This window comes from Parasteatoda tepidariorum, chromosome 9 (assembly GCF_043381705.1).
Source record: "Parasteatoda tepidariorum isolate YZ-2023 chromosome 9, CAS_Ptep_4.0, whole genome shotgun sequence".
Taxonomy (NCBI): Eukaryota; Metazoa; Arthropoda; class Arachnida; order Araneae; family Theridiidae; genus Parasteatoda; species Parasteatoda tepidariorum.
The window spans coordinates 59,750,045-59,763,660 of record NC_092212.1 but is presented as its reverse complement, the minus strand read 5'-3'; the positions used below and the strand labels follow the sequence as shown (position 1 = coordinate 59,763,660).

At 31.0% G+C, this 13,616-nt stretch overlaps 1 protein-coding gene across 1 annotated transcript in view; it reads right to left on the bottom strand.

The window, feature by feature from the left end:
• Positions 1 to 13,616, bottom strand: part of LOC107451820 (uncharacterized) — a 288,244-nt gene that overhangs the window by 62,164 nt on the left and 212,464 nt on the right. The window contains exon 3 of the mRNA XM_016068055.4: positions 483 to 550. Within this exon, the coding sequence (XP_015923541.2) occupies positions 483 to 550 (68 nt within the window). The remainder of the gene's footprint in view (positions 1 to 482; positions 551 to 13,616) is intronic.

Below are 13,616 nucleotides of genomic sequence, written 5' to 3'. Positions count from 1 at the left end.
CCAGAATTTGAGAATGTGGAGCTGTGCTGTGGCCCCAAAAGGTTGGAAAACAGCAATAAAAATGTTATTAATGTTGCTGAGAGGTAAATTTATGTTGCATTCATTTGGTATATAGCATGGCAGGCTTTATTTACGTCGCCCTACAGCTGCGCATTTGGGCTATTGGCGACGAGCAGGCAAACATCCCTGAGGATAATCAGAAGACATGACATCACAATTTTGATCCTCTCATTTGTGAGGACAATTCCTTAATTTAGAAATCTGAAGGGGAAGGAAATTTTCTCCAGATCCCTGTGCTCACGGAGCTGCTCAGCGACCGACCAAAGGTCTTTCAAATCCACAGATTTATTGCATGAATTCCCCAAACTGGAGTCCGATTCTCTAATCACTGGGCTAGGAATGTAACATAAAAATTATGGCCCTAGGCTAAAGCTAGGCCCTAGGCATGTAACATAAAAATTAAAATAAAGCAGTATACTTACTTTCCTTATACTGCAGTACATTCATATGCTTTTCATGCAAAACAACACACCTGAAGCAATTTTCGTACCTAAAAAGGAAAAAAGGTTTCTTATAAAAACTGCACAGATAAAAGATTTCTGGTGAAATTACCGTACTGTACGGCAATTGTATTTCTCGTAAAAAATATCATAATTCTGGTTAATAAAATCAAAATATACGGTATATAAAATTATTCGTATGGCTTATTTTTTTAGTTATATGATAATAGTTTACCGAAAATTCTGGTTTTCAAAACTACTGAATTTCACCACATTTACCAATTTTTTGTATTGCATATTATAAAACCACGTTTCACTGCTAATTTTACCAAAATCATTATCAAAATATTTCGGCAAAAATTATCGAAATTCTTGGTGTTAATATAGATCGCTATGATAAATTTTACCATATTCTAGTAGTTTTGAGCATGTTTTTTTACTCATTATACTATGGAAAGTGATGTGAAAATACCTAACCTAGTACTTTCCGTTTATAAAACTAAAATATATAATAAATCACGACTATAAATTAAGAATTATTAAAACTATAAAACATGCAGAAAACACTTTACAGACACTAGACAGATGAATCAAGATTTTTTTATTTCGTTTTACTTATAGTTTTTCAGTATATTCGGCTAACTTTTAGAAGTTATAATAATTTTTTGGAGATAATTATAACAATGATATTATGCAGCATTTTTATTCACAACTTCTCATCAATTTAAATTAATTTAACATGCATTTGATCATGGGCAGCAATTGAATAACAGCATTTTTTTAAAGTGAGTAGAAAAATGAATAACCCAACGAGAAATCGTTTTAATACAAAATAACTCACGCCTATCATTGTGTTAACCGAAACGAGCAATTAGAATTACTGTACAAAAATATATAAAAATTAAAGAAAGTGGTTTAGGAAATAAATGAATTAAAAACATTTAGCTTGGTTTAGTCTAGAACGTTTAGCTTAGTTTAGTTCAAAACATTTAGTTTAGTTTGGATCATTTGATTTAGTTTAGTTTAGTGTAGAACATTTAGATTAGTTTAGTTTAAATCATTTAATTTAGTGTAGTGGAGAGCATTTAGTTTAGTTTCGGACTTTAACTTATAGTTTAAGAATGTGAACATATGGCGTAGAATGTCAACTTATAGTATAGGAGATTAACGTTTTAGTTTTGAATTTATATTTAGAATTTTTTTTAATTAAGAGCAGGAAAGAAACGGAAAAAAAGAATATTTAACAAGGGCAATAATTTTAGAATTAATCACAATATTATTATGCTGCATTTTTCACAAACATGATACTTGTCAGAAACTTAAAAGAAACTAATTAATCTCCTTTTAAAGCATGAACAGCGATTAGATTCTTTGCAACCAGATAACATTACTTTTCCAATGTAAATAGAAAAGCACAATTACAATTAGAAGTTGCTTTAAAACCAATTAACATACGCTTTTCATGGTGTTAACAGAAAAAAAAAGCAATTACAATCACTTATAGGAAGATACAAAAAAAGTAAACAAAATGATTTAGGACATTTATTTTAGTTTAGGGCATTTAGTTTAGTTTAGGTTATTTGGTTTAGCAACGTTAACTTTAGTTCAGGATATTAACTTTTAATTTAGGGCTTCGAATTTCAGTTTAAGACTTAAGTTTGGAACATTTTCTAATTTAGAACAGGAAAGAACAACAAGGATTATTTCACTTAGCAAATATTTGTAGAATTAAACACAAGATTATCATCAAGTTGCATTTTCACTCGCAATTAGGACACTTTTCATAAACTTAACACACCAATTAATCACCTTTTCAAGCATGGACAGCAATCAGATCCTCGGCAACCCAGATAACAGCACTTTCTCAAAGTACTGTTATCTACTGCTATCACTAACAACAAAAAAAGCACAATCACAACCAGAAATTGCTTTAAAACCAATTAACTCATGCCATTGGTTGTGTTAACCAAGACGAGCAATCGCAATCACAACATGGAAAGACTTAAAAAAAAATGAAAGAAAGAAAAAGAACTGAATATTTAGAAGTCAAAAGTCGACAACACCATTGCTATCTTTCCTTTAGTCCTGGTTGCTAACGCCTTTTAAAAGCCCATGCCTTTAAAGCACCCCGTTTTCCCTAAGAGGACTAATTAGGAATCCCTTTAATTCTCTTTTGCCACACCACAGAGGGGAGGCAAAAGGGGGGGGGATACCCAATTGGGCGTCTAAATCGAATCCTTTCTTTCCGTCTAGCTTTTGATGGAAAAGCTAACTTGGCGATGGCCTGTTCCTTTTGTTAGGTTGGCGCGAAAAGATTCGTTAGAAGACAATGAGGGATAAGAGATAGCAAGATGAAAAGGGGATCGTTTTCGGGGATGGGTTGATATTATTAAATGCAGTGCAATTTTCATAGCGTTCCGCGGGAGGGAAAAGTTCCTCAAAAGTTAGTAAGAGATACGCTTTTCAGGAGAATGGAATGGTAAAATATTCCACAAAAGCAAACGATATTCTTTGGAAATGAATGAATAATTTTAAGCGAAATGGTGAAGTAACTTTTACTTAGAGATAAATGTTTGGAAGGAAAATTACCATAAATGGGAAATAGCTTCTAAATCCAGAAAATACTCAACTATAGAAAGCAGGAAGATTTCTTTCTGAAATTGTCTTTTTAATAATTCTTTAGAAACGTTTTTAGAAAACAATAATTATTTTTCTTTTATAAAAAAAAAGTTCGAGTCATTAAAGAAAATAGCGAGGTAGTCTTAATATCAAATTGTTGCAATACAGAAAAAATGCGAAATTTTTAAACAAATCCAGATCGTGTGTTATTAGCAGCGTAAAGTTTTTACTCAAATATAAACCTAATTCGCATACGAACGATTGTTGGATTAAAAATACTTTTTTTTCCGTAAGGTCAGTACTAAAATAAAAAGTATAATTGCAAAGAGTTATAATTCAATTAGCCAACCGACCCATTAATGCCATTATTATTTCACATGAACAGTTATTCGCGAAAGTTAATTGTTTACTAACATTAAAGTATAGTTATTAGTAGAGAATACAAGCAAAAGCGATTTTAAAGCCTTCCGATTTTCTACGTTCGAAGTTATGGTTTCCTAATAGTTTTTTTTTCCTGCTTGGACAATATTGTTCATTTATCTCAACTACAATGAACGTTATGAATAAACATTTGTTATTTCGCTACTGCTTGTTTAACCACTTAATGACAACTGAAGTTATGAGTTTAATGGTTGCACCATAACATTGGCAGTTTCAGCTATTCATTATTTTTATTATTAATTCATTATTCGCTATTCATAATTTTTTGAAAATGATATTGCATTTATTTGATTTTATGAAAAATCACGAAAATTGGTGATATGCCCAGTACTTTTATGAAAGGTGATGATTTTGTGAAAAATCAACTTACAATGTTCTAAATCTAAATTTACAATAATATAAAGTTCCCTCGACCAGGATCGTTTTTTGAGAATTCTTAAAATAAGGTTCGGTTTTTGGCAGAAAAAAAATATTTAAAATATTTCATGAAGTGTCCATTTTGCAATTAAATAATTTGTGACAATCTAGTTTTAAGAAAAATATTTTTTGAAAGGTACTTTTTTTTTTTACAAAAAAAAAAAAATTTCTTACGACAGAGGNATAAGTAAAAAAAAAAATAAATAAAAAAAAAAAAATTCAGAAGGGTCTATTTTTTTGATAAAATAAATTAGGAAGGTCAGATTTTTACAATATAGTTATTTGAGAAAGATTCAGTTTTATGATAAATTTATTTATGAAGGGTCTGGCTCTTTGGAGGAAAAAAAAACACATTCTGAAGTGGCCAATGACGGAGCCAAATTTTTCTTGATCAAGCAAATCTCTTCCAAGTTCAATAAAATATAAAGATGAACTATATTTCTTATGTTGTATGATAACAAACAGTAAAAACATTAAATCAAGAAAAGAAAAAAAGTTTCTTCAAAAAATTAAATTAAGTAAATTTGATAAAATGATAATGTAAATATGATAAAATAAATAATATAATAAACTTACTTATGATAAGTATGATAAGCACTTATGACTTATGATAAGCGCTTATGAAAAAATAAATAACAAATAAATTAAATGTAATAGAAAAAAGTTGTGTAAAGAGGGAATGATCTAACACTGACTTTTGCTTTAAAAAAAATGGGCATCTTACTTTAAAATTGAATAAAATTTCCCTCGTCGAATTCGAAACCGCCCTAAAACTCGAAACAAACACGAACAGGTTACAACGTAGCATTAAACCGCACACTACGTTACGTTTCAAAAGATCTTAAAATTATTAAATTGCACTATAATTGCTCGATGCACGCCTGAGCTGCTATGCAACCATCTACTCCTTATCTCTTAAACAGGAAAACGGGAAAATTCATCCCCCGAAATGAAACTCCCGACGTTGAGAGGGAACAAAATGCACCTATACAAAATGCTTTTGCTGGAGAATATAATTAATTCAAAGTTCTCTGATAGCATGGTTCTTGGGAATTCTAAAAGCGATTTGTTCGACCAAGTACGGTTTTATACCAATTAGGAAGAAAGCGGTAATTTATCTTCGAAAAGGGGATTAATTATCTCTAAATTGAAGATATTTCGGAAATTATATTAAATATTTAAGGACACGGGGAAAATGAGAAGTTATTAAACTCGCGATTTTACTTGACATTGATTTTTTGAATTATTGGTGGGAAAGTGAGAGAAAGGTAAGCTTAAGATTGCTTAGAGGAAACACCGGTGTGTATTAAATTGATTTTTAATTGGGTGACACAGGATTAGGTACAGTTCACCAATTAAAAAATAAAATAAAATAGTGAATTAGGCTTAAGAGGAAACTATACCTCGGGCGAAACCTTGCATGGAAAATTATTTTTCACCTGCATAAGTAATTTGAAAATAGTGACTTCTGATAAACCTAGAGTCTGAGTCCCCTCTTGGAATATAAAAAGGCAGAGTATTTCTTCACAGAAAGGGGCACTTTGAGTTTTGAAAGGGCACTTACGTCACACCTTAAAAATTTATCAAAATGAGTAATATTATGTAATAACTGAATTTTATCCTGAACTATTTTATGTGTGTATTTTCAAAAGTAATACTTACTCATTATCAAAATAAGAGAAAAAATTTTGAGTTTATAAAAAGTAATTAAAAACATCCTAAAAGACAATCATTGGGCACACTTTTCACAATTTTTTCCATAATTTAAACTAAAAATTATATGAGTCAATGAAAGGAGCATTTTTTTTAAAATTTATTTATTTGAAAAATAATTTTACGATTTAAAATCACTTAAAAAAATTCATTAATATATCCGCCCCCTGAAAAAAGAGAAACTTATTAAAATTTAACCAGTTGAGAATAATACTAAAGAAATAAATATTTGTAATATAAATCAGAATTAAATCTATTTAAACACAGAGATAATTTTACCAGTGCGTAGTGATTATTTGAACAGTGAATTATTATTTTTTAAATGGAATATTAATAAAATGGCAGTATTTTTAAATGATGGCGACTTTTTTTTTTTAAAAAACAAAAAGGACAACGAAGGCGCATTAACGAACAGGCAGGGCGGGCTGCCCATCTAAAAATGCTTAGGGTGAAGTGAACACTGCTAGAATAAACCATGGCATTTCAAATGATGAAAAATGTTTTCAAAATGTAAACAAAATATGGCAGAATTACTCATTACTTACTGAGAAAGTAATCCAGCCATAGTTTGCTTGCATTTTGATATAAGAAAATTTTTTTTCAGCATTCTAGAATAAACCATCAACTTCATGGTTTATTCTAGGTTGGAGTTTCTTATCTGGCACATGCGTGAGTGAAACTGTCAGTTTCTTCACTTACAGTGTTTCAGTTCATTAACTTTAATTTTTATTTCTAAGACTCGAAACAACGTCAACAACATTTTTTAAGAATCAAGAAGCCACATTTGTCAAATACAAGGTATGTTTATTCAGAAAAAGAGCGTTTTTGTACCTGATTTCGTAACTTAAACTTGCAGGTTAAACCCTCGTACTATTAAAATTGCATCTTAGTATGTGAACAAGGTATGGTTTTTCAAAAAAAGAACATTATTTTACCTGATTTCGTAACTTAAAGTTGCAGGTTAAACCCTCGTACTATTAAAATTGCATCTTAGTACGTGAACAATGTATGTTTATTCAGAAAAAGAGCATTTTTGTACCTGATTTCGTAACTTAAACGTGCAGGTTAGACTCTCAAACCACTAAAATTGCATCTTAGTACGTGAACAATGTATGTTTATTCAGAAAAAGAGCATTTTTGTTCTTTGATTTCGTAATTTAAACTTGCAGGTTAGACCCTCGAATTATTAAAATTGCATCTTAGTACGTGTCAGAAAAAGAGCATTTTTGTTCCTTGATTTCGTAATTTAAACTTGCAGGTTAGACCCTCGAACTATTAAAATTGCATCTTAGTACGTGAACAATGTATGTTTATTCAAAAAAAGAGCATTTTTGTACCTGATTTTGTAATTTAAAACTTGCAGGTTAGATCCTCGAACTACAAAAATTGCATCTTAGTGTGTGAGAATCCGATCCCTAGATCAGAAGCTATTAACTCTTTGACTGAAATTTTTTTAAACAAATTTTTCATACTTTTTTCATTATTTTGCATTAATTTAGGTCAAATTAAGTGAAAAATATTATGTTTAGCATTTTATTAATTTATAGTTTTGAAATACAGCATGAAACACCAACGTCTTTTTCCTTCGCCATTGAAATTTCTTTCATTTACAAAATCAATTATAGATAAATTTTTAAATACGAATTTAAAAAAATTAAAACTACTTCTTTTTGTCCAACAAAGAAAGGGTATTACTTTGGGATATGATCTGAGATAGCAAAAAGCAACGTAAAACAAATGAAAATACACAAACTGACACACTTTAGTTTCAGTTTAATTAACAAAAACCTTCCTCAATGTCTAAACGTCAACCGAAAAACTCATAGTAAACAAACGCAAAAACACGTAATTTAAAAAAAAAAAGCTTCAGTTAATATAAATATAATTTCTTTCAAAACTGCACGATACTTAAATCGCACCCAACAAATAGCCTAATAAACAAATCTTCTGACATAACACCTCATAAAACTAACATTTCACCAAAGAAACAGGCAAAACTCAGGATCGTTAGTCACAAAATCATTTCTCCCGAGTCGTTAAACATTAAGAAGGGTGCAAACCAGCCAGAGGGGTCACGGCGCGCAAACTCGTTACATAATGATATCAATTCAAACTCATAAAACGTGTCATATACTCTTAGAAAAATAGCAACAAAAATAAGAAAAATCGGGTGTATGTTATATAAATATACACAGTTTTACGACTAACCAAGTTTCCACCTACTACTTATTTACCCTGAGGCAAAAACGGGCAGAAAAGTTAAAATTTATCCCTCTCCTACTTGACAAAGCTAGTAGCGTGAAAAGGAGAGTATACAGACACACATAGGGATACCTTTCTAGAAGAGATAGTAGCTTTTTCTCCCCCCTTCTCTTTTCGGATTTAAAATTTTTCCCTAGAAGTTCTTTTATTTATTTATTTTATAGGGTAAAATCGTTTTTTCCTCCTTATTCGTTTTTCTCTTCTTTTTTTGGTATTTTATTCTTCGCTATAAGTAGATCTAGGGTTTGCTGGAATTTCTTTTCTGCAAGTTTTTTTTTCCTTTGGCGTTTCTTCCATCTCCTTTTATAGAATTGGTGCTAGATGGGTTGCCGTGATTGTCCGACTGCCCTCCGATTGCTTTTCGAGGTTTTAGGGATACTTTTTTAAGGATAGTTTTACATTTGTGCTGAGTAAAGTGGGAGAAATAAGTTGCAGATAGTTTTGTCAGGTAAATCAGGTTAAATAGAAAGGATTTTTTCGTGACAACATTTTATTTTGATTTATTTACATTTGTGTTATTATAAAAAAGAAGATTATCATACGTAAACAAGGCTATTAAACAGTTAAAAAATTAATTCTATTATTACTGTGAAGTAAGTTGTTATGTAAGATAATTTTGTTTACACTAAATGATAGCCAATGTTAATAAATATCAGAACAAATTACATAAAATAATAATAAAATTATAGCAAATAGTCATCGCACCTATTACTGTACGTTCTAAAATTTAGTTTTTATCCTATATGATACACGATATTTTTGACAGCTAGCATAGATAATATGAAATTTCAAAGCCTAAATTTTTACTATCTGTATCATTTCTATAACCATTTATCATTACTATTATCATTTCTATAACCATTTATCATTTCTATTATCATTTCTATAACCATTTATCATTTCTATTAACATTTCTATTACCATTTATCATTTCTATTATCATTTATCATTTCTATTATCACAATATCCTGTCTGGGAAAGTATATTTTTGTGTCTGATTTCGTATCTTAAAATGTCGTCGGTACTTAGTAATTTGGAATCACCTCTTCCAACCTTTAAGACTGAGTCTAAGAACGGAAGGTGAAGAGACCATAAGTTATTCAAGGTGATCCATTTTCTGGCACACTGTATAATAGTCACACAAATAAAACAATTTCGTTTCATATCAGCATCTTATTTTGAGATTTTGTCCAAAGGCTTATATGTAACAAAATACAATAACAGGTCGACATGAATTCTGCACCAGGCTCGCACCGATCACAGTGTTGGCATAAAATATCCTCAGTGGTAGACGGATCGTGGGTTAGAGTCACCTTGCGGCCAGGCTAACCATAGGAGGTTTTCGTAGTTTCCCTCTCCCTGTAACGCAAATGAGGGTTAGATCCATAAAAATATATCAATATATTCTCTCAATACTTGCCTCCTAGATTGGGTTTAAAATTACAAGGCTACGGAGTTGAGCATTGGTTGTCATAAACTCAAAATTGCCTCGGCTGTTCAACGACAGTGATAAAATAAGATATAATAAAATACATTGACAGCACACATAAATATTATTATATTTAATCATCTTCATTTCGATTAACATTTACCACAAATTGTTTTAACCTATTTAATCATAATGATAATTCAGCACTCCTTCAAACCAATATGTAACATACAAATCAATTTCGATTCATTTTAGTTCTTTTTTTCTTGGTGGAGCTCAAGGTGATTACTTTCCCGAGGGACAACAGGTCTCTAGTACTATTATTCAAATGGAGAGTGATGCATAAAGACAATTACCATAAATTTCCCCAAGTACACACTAGGGACAAAGTAGGACATGAACTATAGACTGTATTGAAATTGAACCGTAAAAGCTAAAGGGAAATCAGCTCAGCTGCTACTACACGCTATAAATCATGAATATAAAGTTCTTCAAAAATTATTTCAAGCAAATTCTTATTTGGCTTAAAAATTAAGTACGTGACAGATGGCCAATCCAATATAAATAGTAAATTGACTTAATAAGTGGCGCATGCTTTTACGAATATTTTAATCGCAGGGGAAAAAAACTGCAGTAGATCCCATAAAGCTCAAGAGTCACTTAAATTTCAGAAGAATATTTCACGTTTCAAAATTGTGAATGCATTTTGAAAGGATCGACAATTCAAGATAAAAGCTTTAGGGCAAAAATTAAGTAAGTCTGAAATGTTGCAGTGCCTTGTTGATTGTGTACAATATAGCCGGTTCTATGAGGGCAAGAATCGGACTCAAAGCTAACATCTGAATGATATATAGTTTCACATTGTTGCATTATCATATTGTGAAGACATTTTACATTGTTGCAAACATATATATCATTGTAATTTTGAAAGGATTGAAGCTTTTGAAAACTGGAAGAATTGGTGCAAAAATTAGTTAAGTTAAAAACTTTCTAATGCTCTTGTTGATTGCAGACAATATAACTGTTCCGATTAGAGCAGGAATCGCATTCAAAACAAACACCTGTCTTCTTCTGAATGGTAAATAGTTTCACATTGTTGCATTATCATATGGTTGCTAACATTTCACAGGATTACAAATATATCAACGTTGATAGATTTTGTAAGGCTCATTGCTAATCATGCTATACTAATCATGCATGTCTACGCGAGCGAGCTATTTTAGCCGCAAAAAATTTAGATGTTGACGCAATCAATTCTAAAGTACTGAGGCATTGGCGCAAAAATTAGGTAAGTTTGAATCTTTTAAATGTTCTTGTTGATTGCAGACAATATAGCCGTTCCGATTAGTGTGAGAATTGGATTCAAAGCTAATACCCGTGCTCTTCTGAAAGTAAATAATTTCGCACCGTTGCAATATCATATTGTTCCAAACATTTCACATCGATGCAGTCATATCATTGTTGATAGATTTTGAGAGGACCGAAGCTTTCGGAAACTGAAAGCATTAGTGCGAAAATTAGGTTTTATAACTTTCTAATGCCCTATTGATGGAAGATAAAATAGCTATTCCGATTAGTGAAGGAATCGGGCTCTAAACTAACATCCGTTCTCTTCTGAATGATAAATATTTTAATATAGTTGCATTATCATATTGTGCAAACATTCAAAATACATCATTCCTGAAACATTTTGAAAAGATTGAAGCTTTCAAAAACTGAAGGCATCGGTGCAAAGAGTAAGTAAGTTTAAAACTTTGTAATGCCCTTGTTGAATGCAGAAAATATAGTTGTTCCAATAAGTGTAAGAATCGAACTCAAAGCTTATACCCATTCTCTTCTGAATGGTAAATAAATACACAATGTTTCACAACATATGCAGGCTTATGTGATAATTAAAAAGAGCCGTTGTCAAATGAAGAACAGATAACAAAAACTAAGAGAAGGGTATAACAAAGATACATTTACGGTTGCAGCGAGATTCAAGCCCGATACATCCTCGCAATAGAATAGAACGTTTTGGCAGATTGGCGAGACCATTCGATCAGAGAGGCCCTGAAGTAAATAACATGATAGAAAACTATTCAAACCTATTAAAATTTTAAATTTCATTTAACTCTCGCCTACTGTTTGAGTATTTGAACTTGCCTGGTTTTTGCGTTAAATTCCGCAATACAAAGCTTGTGTAGGATGTAGGTAACGAAAGCTGTTATATGTTAGGTTTATTAAAACTGAAAGCTAATTTAAATAGTGTTGCTTCTTTCTGAAACACTTAAAGTAAGCGTATCGTATCTCATTTGCATGTTTTTATCAATATATTCTGCATGAAAAATCATTTTAAGTAAGTCACTCTACATAAAAACAGATTAAAAAAAAACTACGTTAATTTAAAACGTTTTGCTTATAAGAATGTGAAAATTATGAGTTAAAATAATACAATGTCAGAAAACTTTGATCTTTCAAATTATTTCAAAGATTTTGAAATATCAGCTAGTTTGCATGTTAACTTTAATTAAGATAGTTCATTTTTACTTAAATTAGGGCATACTAACTTTAAGTTAACTTTTCTACTTAAATTAGTATGTACAAAACACGCGCAATAAAGTTTATATTGAGTTAGTTTTTACCTAATATAGCGCATACTAGTTTTTATTGCACACTATTTTTAATTAAGTGCATACTATTTATAGAGCATACTATTTTTTATTATTTATTAAAATTACTAAGTTAATAAGCACAAAAGATGAGAAATCTAAGTTGTAAAATAAAAAATTGAAAGCAATAAAAATGCATTTCAGCACCTTACGCAATGGAAACTTTTTATTTCTTTTAGAATAAGGAGAGACAAGGTAAAAAAAAAAAAATCAATCTAGCAAACGGATTGCTAATAAATAAATTAACTTTAAAAAAGTTTTTCCTAGCGACATCAACTATTTTTTTCCACCCAAATACAAAAGCTGGAAAATAAATTTAAAATGTCTTCAATCCAGCCAAATATCAAGGATAACCATTATCAATCCTACATCCCTTCATGGTTCAGGAAACGACCGGGCAGGAAAACTGTTACGAAGTTGAACATCCGCGGCCGTCGCCATGGCAACCGATGATGCTCAAGAGCTGTTCCAGAGAGAAAAGTAGGCGTGGTGGTGATCATTAGCATCGATTCCTCCCGAAGAGAATGCCTAGTTGGGAAAAGGGTAGCAGAGGGGACGGGTTCGAATCCTTCCTCATCACGGATGAATACCCACGTCAGCATTCCCCATCGTAGACCTTCATTCATATAAAACACCACGTGATTCTTTATTTTGGATATTACTGATGCATTCTGATGCGTGTGAAGCACCCACGCTAATGATCAAGAGGCAGAAATACAGGGCATGACGCATTGGCATCGATAGGTAATTAGAGGCAGGTGGGATCGCGCATTTGTTTTCGTTAGAATGGTTGGGAAAAGAAGAAAAAACAGAGTTGGAAGCTAACCAAGAAAGAGGCATCGGAAACTTTCCATCCGTCATCTCGATTATTTCCTCAAAATACTGCGATCGAAATTTAAGTGTCATCATCATCATCAAAAACTTCAGTTTCCGAACAAAAATTTAACTGAAAGAAACAAGTTCAGGATGCTTTAAAAGCGCAATTTATTCAAGAAAACTCGCAAGAGGAGAAAATGGAACAGATGGAAGAGAAAAATAAGAACTTATTTTTAAACTAGGCGGTAATTATAGTAATAATGTAAGGATTAATTTGGCTTGCATCGACTTCGTACTATTAAATTATACTACATAACATAAGGAATTCTTTTTTTAGTTCTGGCATATTTATTTAGAAATTCAGTAGGCATACAGACGCAGGCATGCATGGTAATAAACTAAGCTTGAGTGTCATATTAAGTTTCAATTTAATACATAGTTTAAATAAGCACACGAAAAAAATAATCAGGCATATTTAGATCTTTTCAAATTAATTATAGTTAGCTAAGTTTATGATAAATAAATGCTTGACTTGATTTTGTTCTTTTCAAAGTAACGCTATATATAATAATCTGTAATAGAATGAAAATAACTTTATATAACTATGAAAGTTATCATTTATGATAAAAATTAAATTTCATTACCAACAACGTTTAAAAATCACAAATAGTAAATTTTTCATTAAAACCTATACGCTGAACCTATAGTAATTATTAAAACCTATAATTTTTTTTAGAAAACTTTTACCTATTTATAAATGTTTTATTA